Source organism: Hyla sarda, chromosome 3 (assembly GCF_029499605.1).
Source record: "Hyla sarda isolate aHylSar1 chromosome 3, aHylSar1.hap1, whole genome shotgun sequence".
NCBI lineage: Eukaryota > Metazoa > Chordata > Amphibia > Anura > Hylidae > Hyla > Hyla sarda.
In genome coordinates this window covers 122607761-122629308 of record NC_079191.1, presented here as the reverse complement: position 1 = coordinate 122629308, position 21548 = coordinate 122607761, and the positions used below count along the sequence as shown (strand labels likewise).

At 43.8% G+C, this 21548-nt stretch overlaps 1 protein-coding gene across 4 annotated transcripts in view; it reads left to right on the top strand.

The window, feature by feature from the left end:
• Positions 1-21548, top strand: part of IGSF10 (immunoglobulin superfamily member 10) — an 86005-nt gene that overhangs the window by 18934 nt on the left and 45523 nt on the right. For 3 of the 4 annotated variants that reach the window (XM_056564971.1, XM_056564970.1, XM_056564972.1), the window contains one exon: positions 11822-11951. In XM_056564971.1, the coding sequence (XP_056420946.1) occupies positions 11822-11951 (130 nt within the window). Of the gene's footprint in view, positions 1-11821; positions 11952-21548 lie in introns of those variants that run through there. The other variant, XM_056564973.1, reaches the window with a different exon arrangement.

Below are 21548 nucleotides of genomic sequence, written 5' to 3'. Positions count from 1 at the left end.
TATTTTGATCAGTATTTTTAGCCCAAACCAGATGGTCCAAAACAAAGAAGAGGGTGCAAGTCTTTATAGTTAGTTTATTCCATTCCTGGTTTTAGTCAAAAATATTGACCAAAATTTGAAATTCTACATGAAAAAGACCCTTTCTGTTGAGACCATTACTGACCACCAAGGACTCCTGTAACAGATATTTTACATGGTCCTAGTAATGGTGGTTACTATGATTCCATATACACTGCTCAAAAAAATAAAGGGAACATTTAAAAAACACAATGGGGGAGATTTATCAAAGCTGTCTATGTCCCGCATCAATATAGACCAAACTTCAGAGGGTTAGGCTGGTCTATTGTGCGCCTAATTTATGAAAAGGCGCACGGCTCTTGATAAATTTTGCGCATGGACTTCGGGATATATACTTTAGACTGTAGTTAAACCTGCTCCAGCATGGTCTGACATTTCGGCGTACTTTCAGCCGATGCGACTTGTCACTGAAAAGTCGCTTTTGATAAATTTTAGACAGAAAAAAGCAGTCTAAATCCTTTAATAAATTTCCCCCCAATGTAACTCCAAGTCAATGACACTTCTGTGAAATCACACTGTCCACTCAGGAAGCAACACTGATTGACAATCAATTTCACATGCTGTTGTGCAAATGGAACAGACAACATCTGGAAATTATAGGCAATTAGAAAGACACCCCCAATAAAGGAATGATTCTGCAGGTGGTGACCACAGACCACTTCTCAGTTCCTATGCTTCCTGGCTGATGTTTTGGTCACTTTTGAATGCTGGCGGTGCTTTCACTCTAGTGGTAGCATGAGACGGAGTCTACAACCCACACAAGTGGCTCAGGTAGTGAAGCTCATCCAGGATGGCACATCAATGCAAGCTGTGGCAAGAAGGTTTGCTGTGTCTATCAGCGTAGTCTCCAGAGCATGGAGGCACTACTAGGAAACAGGCCAGTACATCAGGAGTTGTGGAGGAGGCCTTAGGAGGGCAACAAACCTGCAGTAGGACCACTACCTCCACCTTTGTGCAAGTAGGAGCAGGAGGAACACTGCCAGAGTCCTGCAAAATGACCTCCAGCAGGCCACAAATGTGCATGTGTCCACTCAAACGGTCAGAAACAGACTCCATGAGGGAGTTATGAGGGCCCGACGTCCACAGGTGGGGGTTGTACTTACAGCCCAACCCCGTGCAAAATGTTTGGCATTTGCCAGAGAACACCAAGATTGGAAAATTCGCCACTGTCGCCCTTTGCTCTTCACAGATGAAAGCAAGTTCACACTGAGCACATGTGACAGACGTGACAGGGTCTGGAGACGCTGTGGAGAATGTTCTGCTGCTTGCAACATCCTCCAGCATGACCGGTTTGGCGGTGGGTCAGTAATGGTGTGGAGTGGCATTTCTTTGGGGGGCCGCACAGCCCTCCATGTGCTTGTCAGAGGTAGCCTGACTGCCATTAGGTACCGAGATAAGATCCTCAGACCTCATGTGGCTGAAGTGTGTCAGCAGTTCCTGGAAGAGAAAGGCATTGATGCTATGGACTGGCCCGCCCGTTCCCCAGACCTTAATCCGATTGAGCACATCTGGGACATCATGTCACGCTCCATCCACCAACGCCATGTTGCACCACAGACTTGGGTCCAGATGCTTCAGTCCAGGTCTGGGAGGACATCCCTCAGGAGACCATTTACCACCTCATCAGGAGCAGGCCCAGGCATTGTACGGGGGTCATACTGGCACATGGAGGCCACAAACACTACTGAGCCTCATTTTGACTTGTTTTAAGGACATTACATCAAAGTTGGATCAGCCTGTAGTGTGGTTTTCCACTTTGATTTTGAGTGTGACTCCATATCAAGACCTCCATGGGTTGATACGTGTGATTTCCATTGATAATTTTTGTGTGATTTTGTTGTCAGCACATTCAACTATGTAAAGACAATATTATTTCATATGATTAGTTCATTCATTCAGATCTAGGATGTGTTATCTTAGTGTTCCCTTTGTTTTTTTGAGCAGTCTATATTACATCTCCTATGGGTATTATGGTTTATTTTTCTTCTTTACTCTTGCAGGTAAGAGAGACTGTATATTTCTTTAAATGAACACTTTGAGATACTGCTCAGTTGTTTGCCTCTGTTATGTTAATACATGCTGGGGCGTAACTATAGGGCCCTGTGACTGAAAGGGCCCTATGGCACCTTTGCCCCATAAAAAGGCACCAGTAGAATAAAAAAAAAAACATGATAGACATGGGGCCATGTAACAGATTTTGCATTGTTGCCCACAAGCTACAAGTTGGTCACTTATCTGTCAACTGGTTGGATGGTTGGATAAGGTTGCTAGTGTTAGAGTAGGCCCAAAAGGCATTTGACACTGGTTAAGGGGTCGCCTATGAAGGACTACACGACAACATGTTTGAGCCACATTTAAAGTGGTACTCCACTGGAAAACATTATTATTATTTTTTTTATCAACTGGTGCCAGAAAGTTAAACAGATTTGTGAATTACTTTTATTAAAAAATCTTAACCCTTCCAGTACTTATCAGCTGCTGTTATGATCCACAGGAAGTTCTTTTCTTTTTGAATTTCCTTTCTGCCTGACCACAGTGCTCTCTGCTGACACCTCTGTCCATTTTAGGAACTGTCCAGACCAGGATAGGTTTTCTATGGGGACTTGCTCCTGCTCTGGACAGTTCCTGAAATGGACAGAGGTGCCAGCAGAGAGCACTTTGGTCAGGCAGAAAGGAAATTCAAAAAGAAGAAGAACTTCCTATGGATCATGACAGCAGCTGATAAGTACTGGAAGGATTACAATTTTTTTTTAACAGATGTAATTTACATATCTGTTTTACTTTCTAGCACCAGTTGATTTAAAAATGTTTTTTTTTTTCCCAGTGGAGTATACCTTTAAGTTAGAACTAAAAATTCTCAGATGGAGATTGTTGCAGGCTGTCATCAGGATGAAGGAGGCAACGTATTGTAAGCCTTAAGGGGTCATTATCAGGCTAACAGAGTTTTTGGTAAATAGATTTCCTAGACCTGAGTGTTTCTAGTGGATCCACCCATGTAAATGTGGTTCAAGTGGTGTCAGCATAGGTGGCCAAAAGTGTGAAGAAGGTTTTGGAGTTTCAGTGACCCTTATTTCCTTTAGTTAATATGAACTTGTATTAACTGTGTTTAGATCAGTTGGTTACAGTTTGGCATTGTAGTGAAGTAGCCGTAACCCTAGTGATTGGATATCCCATTACTTTATGATTGGTGGTGGGCTGACCTCTGAGACCCCCAATGATCCTGAGAATGAAGAGGCCACAGCGCTGTTCTTGCTCTGCAGCCTCTCACTGTTTTTTTCCTACACAGCAACACTTTGTGCAGGGAAAGACTGTAATAGGGATTCAGCACTGGATGAGATCTGCAGCCCCTCCATTTTCAGGATCAGACCCTACTAATATTAAAGAGAAAACATAATTGAACATTTTTATCATTAAAGGGGTACTCCAGTTAAAGGGGTACTCCGCCCCTAAACATCTTGTCCCCTTTCCAAAGCCAGCGGCAGGACCCTTACGATCTCCCTGCTGCACTCGGCATTTGTTTAGAGCATCGGGTGCAGTGCTGGAGGCTCGTGACGTCACAGTCGCAACTTCAATGTAAGTCATAGACTTGCATTGAGGGGGTGTGGCCGTGACATCACGAGCGGGGCGTGACCGTGACATTACGAGCTTCTGCCCTGCATTCGCAGTCATCCGGCAACCGAGCAAAGTTTGCTCCGTGGACCGTATGTCTGGGGTGCCACAGACGAGATAGGGGGGCCCCCAGCAGCTGGACCCCCGCGATCAGACATCTTATCCCCTATCCTTTGGATAGGGGATAAGATGTCTAGGGGCAGGGTACCCCTTTAAGGAAAATCTGCATTGTGCAGCTGAATCCCATTGACAGCAATAGGATTCTGCTGCATCGGAATTTCCTACCAAAATTACTGTGGAATTGGAATGGAATTCTGTTTGGAAATTCCGTAGTGTGAACCAGGCCTTTAAGATCAGTGGGTAATGGATTAAAAAATATTTTTTAAACCAGTTTATGATGCTGTAAGCACTTTCTATGCCACTGTATGTTTCCTCCAGCAATGCCTCTAGGGTAGTGTCCCAACTAGTGTGCCTCCAATTGTTGCATAACTGCAACGGTAGCTGTAGTTTTGCTACAGCTTGAGGCACCCTGAATGGGAAACACTGTTATAAAAGATACTGTAAGGGAAATAATAATACAGTAGTATGCAATTCTGTCTGCAGGAGTATTTGGTAATCTGTCAAACATACTCTAGAGAGATCTCTTGGATAGAAATGAACTTCATCATTTTTCCTGGAAATGACATATGACCAGTTTATGATGCTGTAAGCACTCTGCGTGTCACTGTTTGTTTCCTCAATGAGGCACCATGTTCTCCTTTAGAAGCAATGCCTGTAGGGTAGTGTTCCCTAACCAGTGTGCCTCCAGATGTTGTAACACTACAACTTCCAGCTTGCCCGGACAGACAACGACTGTCCAGGCATGATGGGAGTTGTAGTTTTGCAACAGCTTTAGGCATGCTGGTTAGAAAAAAATGTTCTAGGGTGATACCTCCAAAATGCATTGCGGCATGCCATTGTTTTTCTCATGGATACGATGTCCATTTTAGGACAGCATCAGCCGTCAGCTGTACCTCACTCATCCTTTAGCCAAAACGGCGTCCCGCCTCCTCCCTCAGGCAAATAGCTGTCAGTTTTCAGCCGTACCTCCCTCATTCTTCAGCAAAAACTGTGTCCCGCCTCCTCCCTCCTCCATCAGGCGTCAGGCAAAACCTTTGTCAACCTAAACTCTCTCATGCCTCAGAGGAAAACGAAAGTGCTGAGTCAGCAGAGCAGAGCTTCGGCAGACCGACAGTGTGTGATTGGCTGCCAGCACAGATACTGTGATTGGTTGATGGGAGCGTAGGCGTGTGCAGTCCCGCTCCACTGTTTAGACACACTTCTTTACAAACCCTAATTCTCTCATCTACCCAGCTTTTCCCGATTCCTGCAAAACAAACCTATGCTCTCAGCTTTTCCCCTTTTCCTGCAAAACCTACAGTTATGTACTCAGCTTTTGCCGACTCCTGCAAAACCTATAGTTATGCCAGCTGTAGGTTTTTCAGGAATTGGGAAAAGCGGAGTACCTAGCTTTTCCCTATTCCTGAAAAACCTACAGCTATGTACTCTGCTTTTCCCGATTCCTGAAAAACCTACAGTTATGTATTCAGCTTTTCCCGATTCCTGCAAAACCTACAGTTATGCTAGCTGTAGGTTTTTCAGGAATTGGGAAAAGCTGAGTACATAGCTTTTCCCAATTCATGAAAAACCTACAGCTATGTACTCTGCTTTTCCCGAACCCTGCAAAACCTACAGTTATGTACTGAGTTTTTAACAATTCCTGATAAACCTACAGCTGAGTACATAGCTGTAGGTTTTGCAGGAATCGGGAAAAGCTGGGTGCATGAGAGGAGCGGGAGTGCACACGCCTACTCTCCCATCAACGCTCCCATCAACCAATCACAGTATCTGTGCTGGCAGCCAATCACAAACTGTGCTAGCAGGTCTGCCGAAGCTCTGCTGACTCAGCACTTTCATTTTCATCTGAGGTATGACAGACTTAAGGATGACAAAGATTTTGGCTGACGCCTGACAGAGGAGGGAGGAGGCGGGACACCGTTTTAGCTGAAGGATGAGCGAGGTACAGCTTGACGGCTGATGCTGTCCTAAAATGGACACCGTACATGGATCCAGTGTGCAAACCTGCTTTTACCTCTATATAGAATCAGAGGACACAGTATGTTCCCATAGCAGACTATGGGTGCTGTATCACAAATTAATAATACAGAAGTGTACTTGGGCCTTTAGGCTATATTCATAAGAAAGTATTTTTTATCCTATTCTGTCCATAATACTATCCTTGTCAATCTTCTGGACATTTCCCAGGAGCATATGTTTGTTTGAAATATAGTATGCGCTACTTTAATGTGTTTTGCAGAAGCAAAACTCTTATTGAAGTCTATGGAGGATGTTCAAAATACAGATGAATACACATGTTATGGGTATGTCACCTGTTTTATATCTGTATTTCAAAGAAACATTTTTGGGCTTCATCTGGATTGCTGTCACCGCTTGTATTGTTTTTGATAGCAAGAACTGTGCAGTCTGGAAGCACTACTCTTGCTGTTAAAAATACTGGAACCCCGATGGACCTTATTAACCCCTTAAGGACGCAGGACGTAAATGTACGTCCTGGTGAGGTGGTACTTAACGCACCAGGACATACATTTACGTCCTAAGCATAACCGCGGGCATCGGAGCGATGCCCGTGTCATGCACGGCTGATCCCGGCTGCTGATCGCAGCCAGGGACCCGCCGGCAATGGCCGACGCCCGCGATCTCGCGGGCGTCCGCCATTAACCCCTCAGGTGCCGGGATCAATACAGATCCCGGCATCTGCGGCAGTTCGCGATTAAAATGAACGATCGGATCGCCCGCAGCGCTGCTGCGGGGATCCGATCATTCATAACGCCGCACGGAGGTCCCCTCTCCTTCCTCCGTGCGGCTCCCGGCGTCTCCTGCTCTGGTCTGTGATCGAGCAGACCAGAGCAGAAGATGACCGAAAACACTGATCTGTTCTATGTCCTATACATAGAACAGATCAGTATAAGCAATCATGGTATTGCCATGAATAGTCCCCTATGGGGACTATTCAAGTGTCAAAAAAATGTAAAAAAATGTAAAAGTAAAAGTTAAAAAAAAGTGAAAAATCCCCTCCCCCAATAAAAAAGTAAAACGTCCGTTTTTTCCTATTTTACCCCCAAAAAGCGTAAAAAACATTTTTTATAGACATATTTGGTATCGCCGCGTGCGTAAATGTCCGAACTATTAAAATAAAATGTTAATGATCCCGTACGGTGAACGGCGTGAACGGAAAAAAATTTAAAAAGTCCAAAATTCCTACTTTTTTAATACATTTTATTAAAAAAAAAATTATAAAAAATGTATTAAAAGTTTTTTATATGCAAATGTGGTATCAAAAAAAGTACAGATCATGGCGCAAAAAATGAGCCCCCATACCGCCGCTTATACGGAAAAATAAAAAAGTTATAGGTCATCAAAATAAAGGGATTATAAACGTACTAAGCGTATTAAGCGCAACAATAATATAAAAGTATATAATAATGGGTATCATTTTAATCGTATTGACCCTCAGAATAAAGAACACATGTCATTTTTACCAGAAATTGTACGGCGTGAAAACAAAACCTTCCAAAATTAGCAAAAGTGCGTTTTTCGTTTTAATTTCCCCACAAAAATAGTGTTTTTTGGTTGCGCCATACATTTTATGATATAATGAGTTATGTCATTACAAAGGACAACTGGTCACGCAAAAAACAAGCCCTCATACTAGTCTGTGGATGAAAATATAAAAGAGTTATGATTTTTAGAAGGCGAGGAGGAAAAAATGAAAACGTAAAAATTAAATTGTCTGAGTCCTTAAGGCCAAAATGGGCTGAGTCCTTAAGGGGTTAAAGACAAAAAGAAGTTCTTACACTTCAGGTTTAGTACTTATGATCTATAGTGGCTACGTGATTCCATAATCAAATACGCATAGATTGCTGAATGTACAGTAAGTTTGGATTTTTAACTCCATTGAGCAGCAATCGTTTTGTTTTGTCTGAAAAAAGTTGGGTTGAATTCAAAGTGTTCCATTTGCATGGAGAAGTCTGGTATGATACCTTGTGGTCTTCTAGGACTATATCCACTGCTGTATGGAGTACGTGGTTTAGCCATATGTGTTTTTTAAAAAGCCTGTGATTGCTCTGTACTGCAAAATGGGTCACCTATGATGATGGCTCAGTGCCATGAGATGTACCTCAATGGGTTGCCTATCGAGGACTATACAACAACTTGTTTTAATCACTTCTTAGTTAGGGTTAAAGATTCTGTGAAGGTGGAAAACCTGTGTGGTTAAGTACAGACTTTCATCTAGGCAGAGGAGACCATGTATTAACTGCATATAATGGGAACAGTTTAGGGCAGTATCAAGGGTATCAAGGCTTGATTTTTGGTTGGTGGATGTCCAAGACTTGAGGGTTACTAGTGTATTGACCCATGTAAGTGTAGGTCAAGTGGAGTCAGTATATCCACATCTGTTAGTGTGTGTTCCCATGTTCTTATTTCTTGTTTTTAATGCAGTTTTGGAAGACATGTAAGAAGGAAAGACTGAAGCTCCTCTGTTAAAACCCATTCCTTGCTTCAGCTTCAAAACTTCATGTGTAAAAAGACCTGAACTTGATAATTCAATGTAAGGCTCAATGTGCACACTTTTGGTTTATATTTTCAGCTTTAACAAATTGTGGCTTGTCATGGAAAAAATGGAAGAAATTCCAGCCATTTTTCTGCCACTTTGTCCACTTCTGCTTGTTTTTTTTTTGTTTTTTTTCATTTTTTTTGTCCATGTTGTTGCTATAGCATATGCTATTCTACAGTTTGCAAATCCGATATCTTTTGGGATGAAAATGGCCAAAAAAGTAAAACAAACACTCAAGAGAAAAGACCTTGCACTTATTCTTTATCAATGAAATTCTACTGAACGTGAACAACCAGACATTTTTCTATTTAATGGGCACTGTCAGATCAAAAAAATGTTGTTACTGGAAATTAATGAAAAATAATGGAAATTGAAGAACTTTTGTAATATGGTTGTTAAATTTTTTTTCAAATATTTTATAAAGAAAACGGCCCCTGAATATCCCACCCCTAGGGGTCCACATACCTACTGGGACACTAACCAGTCCTGCAGAAGTATCAAGGCTGAGTCATGGACAAGGCTGCATGAGCAGACGCACCAATCACCTTCCACCACCAGGAGGGACACGCCCCTTCCCCTGAGAGGATTTCCGACACTGTGAGCAAAATGAAAAGAGGGATTTTTATAATAATATAGGGGATAGGGGCATAAAAATTTGATGTACATGGTCAGGAATATTTACTGAGTAACATATTAATTTTTTTTATTTTTTTTTGTGGGATCTGACACTTTAAGTTGAATTAAACTCAATATTTTAAAGAGCATTTTTTTGTCTTTTTAACTTGTAACAGACCAAAATACTGTGTGTTAATATAACCATACCTCTCTTAAAATCAGCAAAATCCAATATAGCAAATCACAAACTACTTACAATGACAGGTGTGAAGCATTTCCCAGTAAGCTGCTGTCATATATACTGTCATATATACACACACATTTCACCATGCTTTTTGGTGATCATGGACCAAAGCGATAAACCAGTCTGTTTATTGTCTTTGCAACTCACATAGAGACTTACTGATATATATTAGAGGGAATGTTTATGTACTCACCATGGGGCTGCCTCTTCTCCAATAACATAAAAGACAACCTCCTTCTGAGAAATAAATACATAAATGCCTTACTATGAGGGAAATCGATTTGTAAGTGAACAGAGGAAAAAGCGAAGAGTGGCTAATAGTCTCCAGATGTCTGCAGCTCCCGTTCCCTTGAACACTGAAATAACACTGGCCTTTCACTGACAGCCTTTAGTACCTGTTTAATGTACATACAGTAGTTCAGTCCTAAATTGGGATAAATATGTCCAGTGATTAAAGGTTCCACTTCGGAAAAGCCGATGGAGAAACACATAAAGTGTTTTACAATCATTCTGTACTTACTGGATATAGAGTAAGGCTCTGTTCACACTGGAATTTCGACTCCATTACGTCAGCTTTTTATTGCTCCTGATGGCCAAAACAGGATAGATAAAAATATAAAAATAAAAAATAAAATGTCAGATTCCATAAAACTTCAGAATTGAGCTTGTACAGCAATTCACAGAGAAGGTACAGATGGTTAGTATGGAGCCATAGGACCTCAGTGAACTGCCATAGAAGTATGTATGTATGTATGCCATATTTAGTTTAGTGCCATATGTATGAAGCTGTTCTCCACTACGAGTGTTACTTCCCTCTAAAACTTACTTTGTTAGTTGGACCTTTGTCTAGAGCTGTGTTTCCCAACCAGGCTGCCTCCAGCTGTTGCAAAACTACAACTCCCAGCATGCCCGGACAGCCTTACCATCGTACTGTTACTGACCAAATCCTGTAAACAGAAAGTAATATTAACAATAATACCAGTATACAAGGAGGAAATACTAACACCATACATATTAACATCATACTGTTACTGACCACATTTTGTATATTGAGAAATATCATTCCAATACCACTGTGTTACCACTACTTTAGGTAGCAGCAGCAGTCCCCTGTAAGTAGCAGCAGCAGCCCTCTATTAGATAGTAATAGCAGCAGCCCCCCTTTAGGTAGTAGAAGCAGCAGCCTCTGGTTAGTAGTAATAGCAGCAACCCCCTTTAACTAGTAGTAGCAGCCCCCTTTAGGTAGTAGTTGCAGCCCCTGTTAGGTAGTAGTAGCAGCCCCCTTTAGGTAGAAGTAGTTACAGCTCCCTTTAGTAGTAGTTGCAGCCCCCTTTAGGTAGTAGTAGCAGATCCATTTAGGTAGAAGTAGTTACAGCTTCCTTTAGTAGTAGTTGCAGCCTCCTTTAGGTAGTAGTAGCAGGTCCCTTTAGGTAGAAGTAGTTACAGCTCCCTTTAGTAGTAGTTGCAGCCCCGTTTAGGTAGTAGTAGCAGATCCCTTTAGGTAGAAGTAGTTACAGCTCCCTTTAGTAGTAGTTGCAGCCCCCTTTAGGTAGTAGCAGTAGTAGCGGCCCCCTTTAGGTATAGTAGTAGTAGCCTCCTAATACTAATGCAGAGGAAGGATGCTTGGCTCCTTTTGGCTGCCTTCATAGTGCCAATAGCTCTTCACTCTGTCAAACAGCCGAGAACCGTATTTGACTATAGGAGTGTTACTAAAACATGCTTATAGTTAAATGTGTCCTGGACCAGAGGGCCCAGCCCACTGGGCAAATTCCTGGTGTGCCCAATGGCCAGTCCGGCCCTGGTGGCAAGTCATGTCATGTGGCCAATGCTAAAACCACATGTCTCAGCATGCCCTAGAAGAGTAAAAAATAAGCCAAAGGAAAAAATGGCAAGTGCATTTAGTGTTTCATATTTCCATATTGACTTTCAGCTAATCTGGACACATCGTTTTTGCTGCTGTGCAGCAAATTTGGCTTGTTTGGAAGTGGAAACCTAGCTGTATGTGGACCTAAAATGCAGGGCTGGTAGTACTGTGTCAATAATATGGCAGTATACAACTTCATGAACAATCGAGCAATCATTGGTTTGACCGTTCACACCCAACAATCGGGCAGTAATATAAATGATGCATAGTCAGTTGGCGCTCATATCCTCCAGTTGTCTGAAGCTGTCAATCAGCTATTAATTTTTAATAGTTAGACTGTAACTGTACTCGATGATATCACTCGTGCACTATAAATGTTATCCATATGTACACATTTATTCCTTCCTGACTGTAGCAGTCCAGTATGTAGAAATATCACAGCACCCAGGACTCAAACATTGCAAATATATTAAACCGGTGGCGAGAATCCAAAAAAAAAAACTGTAAAAGTGAATGTAGCATATGTAATTTCCAAGAAAAATGATGAAGTCCATTTCTATCCAAGAGATCTCTCTAGGGTATCTTTTATAGATGACCTCATACTCCTGCAGACAGAATTGCACTGCACATTCCAGAATATAACTGTATTATGTCCTTTACAGTATCTTCTCTATCAGTATTTCTATATAGATAATGTTCTGATCACTGTTCTTGATACTTACCTGCATGATAACAGGTACAACAGCCTGAACAAACTGGCAGAGGACGACTTTACTGGCCTAAAGAAACTGGAGCTGCTGATGTTACACAGCAATGAAATACAGACTATCCATGAAAATGCTTTCCAGGACTTATCTTCATTGCAGGTAAGTGGTGTCCTATACAATGCAAGCAATATAAATAACAAGTACAAATGGGAGGAAGTTTGCAGAGATGGATAGATAAAGAGGAATGGTTATTTAAAAAAAATAAGGCGCAAATACAGAATATTGGTTGGGTTACAGAATGAGTTTGTACTGGTGTCCTCCAGATAGTCCATAGTCTTTCTAATCCCACTGAAGAGGTCGGTGGTATGGAGGAATATTTTTCAGGTAATGTTCCATAGGTATAACGTGTGCATATTTGCTCTTCTCCAGAAGTAAGAAAACTATCTCATACTAACTAAGACACGGGTCTCATCCAAAATGAAGAGTTGCCCATCTGTAACAAATTGTTTCTGTGTTCTTGCCTCATCATTACAGAGCAGTGTACCGATTGGCTAGAAAGAAATGGGAACTTGTGTACGTTTCTCCCATTGAGCATTGCCTAAAAAATAAGGGTGGATTCACACTTCAAAATTCCAAGATGCCAAGTGCGGCCAGTACCAACTGAATCAGTCTATGGGGGTGTCAATGTCTGCGGACCGGATTCCGCCAGAACATTGAGCAGGTTCAATGTTCTGGTGTAATTATTTGATCAGCATTTTCTGTCGTAAATTCCAACCAGAGAATTCCGCAGTGTGAATGGGTCAACAGAAAACCCATTCACCTGCATGTTAGCCTTCATGCAGTGGCATTTTTGACTGAAGTTCCAGAGGGGAATTCCTGTCAGATATTCCATAGTGTGAACCCAGCCTAAGTCTCCTACAGATCTATTACAGATATCTTCAATTAGAGTCAGTACCCAACACAAGGCATCTCTAGCCAAACCTGTACACTGCCTACTCTGTACTGCCATCAAAAAAAAATGTGTCAAGATGCTTTATGGTACGTTAATTATTATTATTTTTTTCATTTCACCACCTATTGCTCACGTAAATGTACTGCTATATTTTGCACCAAATATTTGCCACATATCTTTACTAAATGTGGCACTTTTTATGACTACTATCAGCCATGCTTCCTGTTACATAGTAACATAGTTCATAAAGAGTCCATTAAGTTCAACCTATATCTCTATTGTGTCCCTATTTTATTAATTCAGAGACAGGCAGAAAACTTGTAAGAGGCTAATGCCAATTGCCCCATATCAGGGTGAAAAATTCCTTCCTTCCCCAATACGGCATCGGAATAAATACCTTGATCAGCATTCTGTCCATATTAATCTAATATCCATAAACTGTAATGTTATTACTCTCCAGAAATGTATCCAGGCCCCTTTTGAAATATTTTATTGAGCTCATCATGACCACTTCCTCTGGCATAGAGTTCCATCGTCTCACTGCTCTTACAGTAAAAAACTCCCATCTGTGCTGGTGTAGAAACCTTGTTTCTTCTAGACGTAGAGGATTCCCCTTTGTTATAGATACAATCCTGGGTATAAATAAATTATGGGAGAAATATTTCTTCCAAATATATAAATTAACTCCTTAACGAACATGGACGTAAATGTACGTTATGGTGATGTGGTACTTAACGCACCATGACGTACATTTACGCGCCGACATGATCGCGAGCACCGGAGCGGCTGGCTGATATCAGCAGCAAGGGACCCGCGATTGCAGAGACCAGAGCAGAAGATCACCGATAATACTGAGCAGTGCTGTGTCCTATACATAGCACTGCACAGTATTAGCAATCAAATGATTGCAATGAATAGTCCCCTATGGGGACATAAAAAGTGTAAAATAAAAAGTAAAAAAATTTAAAATAAAAAAGTAACAAACTGTGAAAAATTCCCTCCCTCAATAAAAAGTAAAACGTCCGTTTTCCCCATTTTACCCCCCAAAAAGTGTAAAAAAAAATTATTAATACATATATTTGGTATTGCCGCATGCGTAAAAGTATGAAATATTAAAATATATTGTTAATTATCCCATACGGTGAACTGCGTAAACGTAAAAAAAAAAAAAATAATAAAAAAGGCCAAAATTGCTGCTTTTTTGTCCCATTTTATTTTAAAAAAATTAATAAAAAATGAAAAAAAATGTAAAACCTAAGCAAAAGTGGAACTGATAAAAACTACAGATCATGGCGCAAAAAATGAGCCCTCATATCGCCCCATATACGGAAAAATGAGAAAGTTATAGGTGGTCAAAATAGGGCAATTTCAAACATACTAATTTTGTTAAAATGGTTTGAGATTTTTTTTAAGCAGTACAATTATATAAAAGCATATAACATGGGTATCCTTTTAATCCTATTGACCCACAGAATAAAGAAAAATTGTCATTTTTACCGGAAAGTGTACAGCGTGAAAACAAAACCTTCCAAAATTTGCTAAATTGCGGTTTTCTTTTCAATTTTCCCACATAAATAATATTTGTTTGGTTGCGCCGTACATTTTATGGTAAAATAAGTGATGTAATTACAAATTACAATTGGTGACGCAAAAAACAAGCCCTCATATGGGTCTGGGGATGGAAATATAAAAGAGTAATGATTTTTAGAAGGCGAGGAGGAAAAAACGAAAATGCAAAAATAAAATTGGTCTGGTCCTTAAGGCCAAAATGGGCTTGGTCCCTAAGGGGTTAAATATCACGGATTCATATAGCATATATAATCATTTTCTACACATTTTATTTGATTTAATACTTATTCATCATTACCTTTACCATAAAATAATTAAAACCCAACTCCATTTTTTGCTTAAAGGGAACCAATCATTAGATTTTACCATATATAATAGCATGTAGGGAAGAATGAATCGGAGCACTCACCCAGTAGAAGTATGCAAAATCTTCAGGCTTTATTCAGAATTGGAGCAGGTAACAAACACAGTGCAGGAGAGAGGATTGGCGTGGGGGGTTGGGCAAACGGACCGTGTTCGCGCGAGTTCGCACTTCGTCAGGCCACTAGTGTGCTTCCATGCAATAGGTGTTATATAACACCTGAAGCTTGTTACCATGGCAAAGAATGTAAACAAACCAAACAAAGAAAAGACAAGGTAACAAAGCATAAGGTAGATTAAAAACAACTCTAAAACATACATGTGAATCCGATATAACAGGGATAGGTATGATAGCAATAAATACAAATGTAAAAACATGTTTCTTTTAAACGGTTTACAGAACAACTTCAGATCTGTCATTTAACCCAATCGGGCCCGTAGCATTTAATTTAGCTATCCACCTTGCTTCCCTAATGAGAAGTTGTCGGTGTCTATTACCTCCCCTTCTGGACTGATTAACTCTTTCAAGGGCTGCAAAGCGCAATGCTTTCGGATTGCCGGTGTGAACAGTCCTTACATGGTCGATTAATCTCGTGGCTCCTATACCACTAGTTATGGATTTAACATGTTCGCGAATGCGGTGGTATAGGGGGCGAATAGTTTTGCCTATATAAAATAGGCCGCACTCGCAAAATATAGTATATACCACAAAATTTGATCGGCACGTAAGGAATTGCTTAATGTTAACTGTTTCACCTCCCAATTTTATTTCTTTGGCTTTACTATTTAGAGGACAAAATGTGCAATTACCGCATGAATAATTGCCTACTGGAATAGATGCAGATAACCAATTTTTCTTTACTTGACTTTTTTTTATTACTTTTCATCTTTAAATAATCGTGAATTGTTTTATTCTTTTTGTAGGTAATTATTGGTTTATTTTTTGTGGAATCTTTTAATTCATTATCATGTTGAAGTATATACCAATTTTGGTGTATAGCTCGTCTAACAGCTGAATTCATAGGGGTATTGTTAAACGCAAATATGAATCGGTCTTGATTTTGTTTTTTGTTTTTCATTTTGACTTTTGGTTTGAGTAAGTCAACCCGGGAGACCAACTCAGCTCTCTGTTTAGCTTCTTCAAGAATATGTTGAGGGTACCCCCTCCTTCTTAATCTTTTACATAAATCCTCTACCTGTTCTTGATAAATATTATAGTCATTATTGATGCGTTTCAATCTGATCATTTGACTATAAGGTATTGTCACGATGCCGGCTGGCAGGTAGTGGATCCTCTGTGCCAGAGAGGGATTGGCGTGGACCGTGCTAGTGGATCGGTTCTAAGTCACTACTGGTTTTCACCAGAGCCCGCCGCAAAGCGGGATGGTCTTGCTGCGGCGGTAGTGACCAGGTCGTATCCACTAGCAACGGCTCAACCTCTCTGGCTGCTGAAGATAGGCGCGGTACAAGGGAGTAGACAGAAGCAAGGTCGGACGTAGCAGAAGGTCGGGGCAGGCAGCAAGGATCGTAGTCAGGGGCAACGGCAGGAGGTCTGGAACACAGGCTAGGAACATACAAGGAAACGCTTTCACTGGCACGATGGCAACAAGATCCGGCAAGGAAGTGCAGGGGAAGTGAGGTGATATAGGGAAGTGCACAGGTGATAACACTAATTGGAACCACTGCGCCAATCAGCGGCGCAGTGGCCCTTTAAATCGCAAAGACCCGGCGCGCGCGCGCCCTAGGGAGCGGGGCCGCGCGCGCCGGGACAGGACTGACGGAGAGCGAGTCAGGTACGGGAGCCGGGGTGCGCATCGCGAGCGGGCGCTACCCGCATCGCGAATCGCATCCCGGCTGGAGGCGGTATCGCAGCGCCCCGGGTCAGTGGATCTGACCGGAGCGCTGCAGTGAGGAGAGTGTAGCGAGCGCTCCGGGGAGGAGCGGGGACCCGGAGCGCTTGGCGTAACAGTACCCCCCCCCCTTGGGTCTCCCCCTCTTCTTAGAGCCTGAGAACCTGAGGAGCAGACTTTTGTCTAGGATGTTGTCCTCAGGTTCCCAGGATCTCTCTTCTGGACCACAACCCTCCCAATCCACTAAAAAAAAGGTTTTCCCTCTGACCTTTTTAGATGCCAGAATCTCTTTGACGGAGAAGATGTCCGAGGAGCCGGAAACAGGAGTGGGAGGAACAGATTTGGGAGAGAAACGGTTAATGATAAGTGGTTTAAGAAGAGAAACGTGAAAGGCATTAGGAATACGAAGAGAAGGAGGAAGAAGAAGTTTGTAAGAGACAGGATTAATCTGGCACAAAATTTTGAAAGGACCAAGATAGCGTGGTCCCAACTTATAGCTAGGGACACGGAAGCGGACATATTTAGCGGAGAGCCATACCTTGTCTCCAGGGGAAAAAATGGGAGGAGCTCTTCTTTTCTTATCCGCGAACTTCTTCATGCGTGATGAAGCCTGTAAGAGAGAATTTTGGGTCTCTCTCCATATGATGGAAAGATCACGAGAAATTTCATCCACAGCGGGCAGACCAGAGGGCAAGGGGGTAGGGAGGGGGGGAAGAGGGTGACGGCCGTACACCACGAAAAATGGGGATTTGGAGGAAGATTCAGAGACTCTGAAGTTATACGAGAATTCGGCCCATGGTAGAAGATCTGCCCAGTCATCCTGGCGGGAGGAAACAAAATGTCGTAAATAATCACCCAAGACCTGGTTAATTCTTTCTACTTGTCCATTGGATTGAGGATGATATGCAGAAGAAAAATTTAATTTAATCTTGAGTTGTTTACAGAGAGCCCTCCAGAATTTAGACACGAATTGGACGCCTCTATCCGAGACGATCTGCGTGGGCAACCCGTGAAGACGAAAAATGTGTACAAAAAATTGTTTAGCCAACTGAGGCGCTGAAGGAAGACCAGGAAGAGGGATGAAATGTGCCATTTTGGAGAATCGATCAACGACCACCCAAATAACAGTGTTGCCATGGGATGGGGGTAAGTCAGTAATAAAATCCATACCAATCAGAGACCAAGGCTGTTCGGGGACAGGCAGAGGATGAAGAAAACCAGCGGGCTTCTGGCGAGGAGTCTTATCCCGGGCACAGATAGTGCAGGCTCGCACAAAGTCCACAACATCCGTCTCCAGAGTCGGCCACCAATAGTAGCGAGAGATGAGTTGCACAGATTTCTTGATGCCCGCATGACCTGCGAGATGGGAAGAGTGGCCCCATTTGAGGATTCCGAGGCGTTGGCGTGGAGAAACAAAGGTCTTTCCTGGAGGAGTTTGCCTGATGGAGGCTGGAGAAGTGGAAATCAGGCAGTCAGGAGGAATGATGTGTTGCGGAGAGAGTTCAACTTCAGAAGCATCCGAGGAACGAGAGAGAGCATCGGCCCTAATGTTCTTATCGGCAGGCCGAAAGTGAATTTCAAAATTAAATCGGGCAAAGAACAGAGACCACCTGGCCTGGCGAGGATTCAGCCGTTGGGCAGACTGGAGGTAGGAGAGGTTCTTGTGATCGGTGTAAATAATAACTGGAAATCTTGATCCCTCCAGCAGATGCCTCCATTCCTCAAGTGCTAATTTAATGGCTAGAAGCTCTCGATCCCCGATGGAGTAGTTTCTCTCCGCCGGAGAGAAGGTCCTAGAAAAAAACCCACAAGTAACAGCATGCCCGGAAGAATTTTTTTGTAGAAGGACAGCTCCAGCTCCCACAGAGGAGGCATCAACCTCCAATAGGAAGAGTTTAGATGGGTCAGGTCTGGAGAGCACGGGAGCCGAAGAAGAGGCAGACTTGAGCCGTTTAAAGGCGTCTTCCGCTTGAGGAGGCCAAGACTTGGGATCGGCATTTTTTTTGGTTAAAGCCACGATAGGAGCCACAACGGTAGAAAAATGTGGAATAAATTGTCTGTAATAATTGGCGAACCCCAAAAAACGTTGGATAGCACGGAGTCCGGAGGGGCGTGGCCAATCTAAGACGGCAGAGAGTTTGTCTGGATCCATTTGTAGTCCCTGGCCAGAGACCAAGTATCCTAGGAAAGGAAGAGATTGGCATTCAAACAGACATTTCTCTATTTTGGCATAGAGTTGATTGTCACGAAGTCTCTGAAGAACCATACGGACATGCTGGCGGTGTTCTTCTAGATTGGCAGAAAAAATCAGGATATCGTCCAGATATACAACAACACAGGAGTATAAAAGATCACGAAAAATTTCATTAACAAAGTCTTGGAAGACGGCAGGGGCGTTGCACAGGCCAAAGGGCATGACCAGATACTCAAAGTGTCCATCTCTGGTGTTAAATGCCGTTTTCCATTCATCCCCCTCTCTGATGCGGATGAGATTATAAGCACCTCTTAAGTCCAGTTTGGTAAAGATGTGGGCACCTTGGAGGCGATCAAAGAGTTCAGAGATGAGAGGTAGGGGGTAGCGGTTCTTAACCGTGATTTTATTAAGACCGCGGTAGTCAATGCAAGGGCGTAGAGAGCCATCTTTTTTGGACACAAAGAAAAATCCGGCTCCGGCAGGAGAGGAGGATTTACGGATAAAGCCCTTTTTTAAATTTTCCTGGACGTATTCAGACATGGCAAGAGTCTCTGGGGCGGACAGAGGATAAATTCTGCCCCGGGGTGGAGTAGTGCCCGGGAGGAGGTCGATAGGACAATCATAAGGCCTGTGAGGAGGTAGAGTCTCAGCTTGTTTTTTGCAAAAAACATCCGCAAAGTCCATATAGGCCTTAGGGAGACCGGTTACGGGAGGAACCACAGAGTCACGGCAAGGGTTACTGGGAACCGGTTTTAGGCAGTCCTTGGAACAAGAGGGCCCCCAACTCTTGATCTCCCCAGTGGACCAATCCAGGGTTGGGGAGTGAAGTTGAAGCCAGGGAAGTCCAAGGAGAATTTCAGAAGTGCAATTGGGAAGGACCAAAAGTTCAATCCTCTCGTGATGAGGTCCGATGTGCATTAGAAGGGGCTCCGTGCGGAAACGTATGGTACAGTCCAATCTTTCATTGTTTACACAATTGATGTAGAGGGGTCTGGCGAGACTGGTCACCGGGATGTTGAACCTGTTGACGAGAGAGGCCAAAATAAAATTTCCTGCAGATCCGGAGTCCAAGAAGGCCACAGCAGAGAAGGAGAAGGCAGATGCAGACATCCGCACAGGCACAGTAAGACGTGGAGAAGCAGAGTAGACATCAAGGACTGTCTCACCTTTGTGCGGAGTCAGCGTATGTCTTTCCAGGCGGGGAGGACGGATAGGACAATCCTTCAGGAAGTGTTCGGTACTAGCACAGTACAGGCAGAGATTCTCCATGCGGCGTCGTGTCCTCTCTTGAGGTGTCAGGCGAGACCGGTCGACCTGCATAGCCTCCACGGCGGGAGGCACAGGAACAGATTGCAGGGGACCAGAGGAGAGAGGAGCCGGGGAGAAGAAACGCCTCGTGCGAACAGAGTCCATATCCTGGCGGAGCTCCTGACGCCTTTCGGAAAAACGCATGTCAATGCGAGTGGCTAGGTGAATGAGTTCATGTAGATTAGCAGGGATTTCTCGTGCGGCCAGAACATCTTTAATGTTGCTGGATAGGCCTTTTTTAAAGGTCGCGCAGAGGGCCTCATTATTCCAGGATAATTCTGAAGCAAGAGTACGGAATTGTACGGCATACTCGCCAACGGAAGAATTACCCTGGACCAGGTTCAACAGGGCAGTCTCAGCAGAAGAGGCTCGGGCAGGTTCCTCAAAGACACTTCGAATTTCCGAGAAGAAGGAGTGTACAGAGGCAGTGACGGGGTCATTGCGGTCCCAGAGCGGTGTGGCCCAAGACAGGGCTTTTCCAGACAGAAGGCTGACAGAAAGCCACCTTAGACCTTTCAGTGGGAAACTGGTCCGACATCATCTCCAGGTGCAGGGAACATTGGGAAAGAAAGCCACGGCAAAACTTAGAGTCCCCATCAAATTTATCCGGCAAGGATAGTCGTAGACCAGAAGCGGCCACTCGCTGCGGAGGAGATGCAGGAGCTGGCGGAGGAGATGATTGCTGAAGCTGTGGTAGTAACTGCTGAAGCATAACGGTCAGTTGAGACAGCTGTTGGCCTTGTTGCGCTATCTGTTGTGACTGCTGGGCGACCACCGTGGTGAGGTCAGCGACAACTGGCAGAGGAACTTCAGCGGGATCCATGGCCGGATCTACTGTCACGATGCCGGCTGGCAGGTAGTGGATCCTCTGTGCCAGAGAGGGATTGGCGTGGACCGTGCTAGTGGATCGGTTCTAAGTCACTACTGGTTTTCACCAGAGCCCGCCGCAAAGCGGGATGGTCTTGCTGCGGCGGTAGTGACCAGGTCGTATCCACTAGCAACGGCTCAACCTCTCTGGCTGCTGAAGATAGGCGCGGTACAAGGGAGTAGACAGAAGCAAGGTCGGACGTAGCAGAAGGTCGGGGCAGGCAGCAAGGATCGTAGTCAGGGGCAACGGCAGGAGGTCTGGAACACAGGCTAGGAACATACAAGGAAACGCTTTCACTGGCACGATGGCAACAAGATCCGGCAAGGAAGTGCAGGGGAAGTGAGGTGATATAGGGAAGTGCACAGGTGATAACACTAATTGGAACCACTGCGCCAATCAGCGGCGCAGTGGCCCTTTAAATCGCAAAGACCCGGCGCGCGCGCGCCCTAGGGAGCGGGGCCGCGCGCGCCGGGACAGGACTGACGGAGAGCGAGTCAGGTACGGGAGCCGGGGTGCGCATCGCGAGCGGGCGCTACCCGCATCGCGAATCGCATCCCGGCTGGAGGCGGTATCGCAGCGCCCCGGGTCAGTGGATCTGACCGGAGCGCTGCAGTGAGGAGAGTGTAGCGAGCGCTCCGGGGAGGAGCGGGGACCC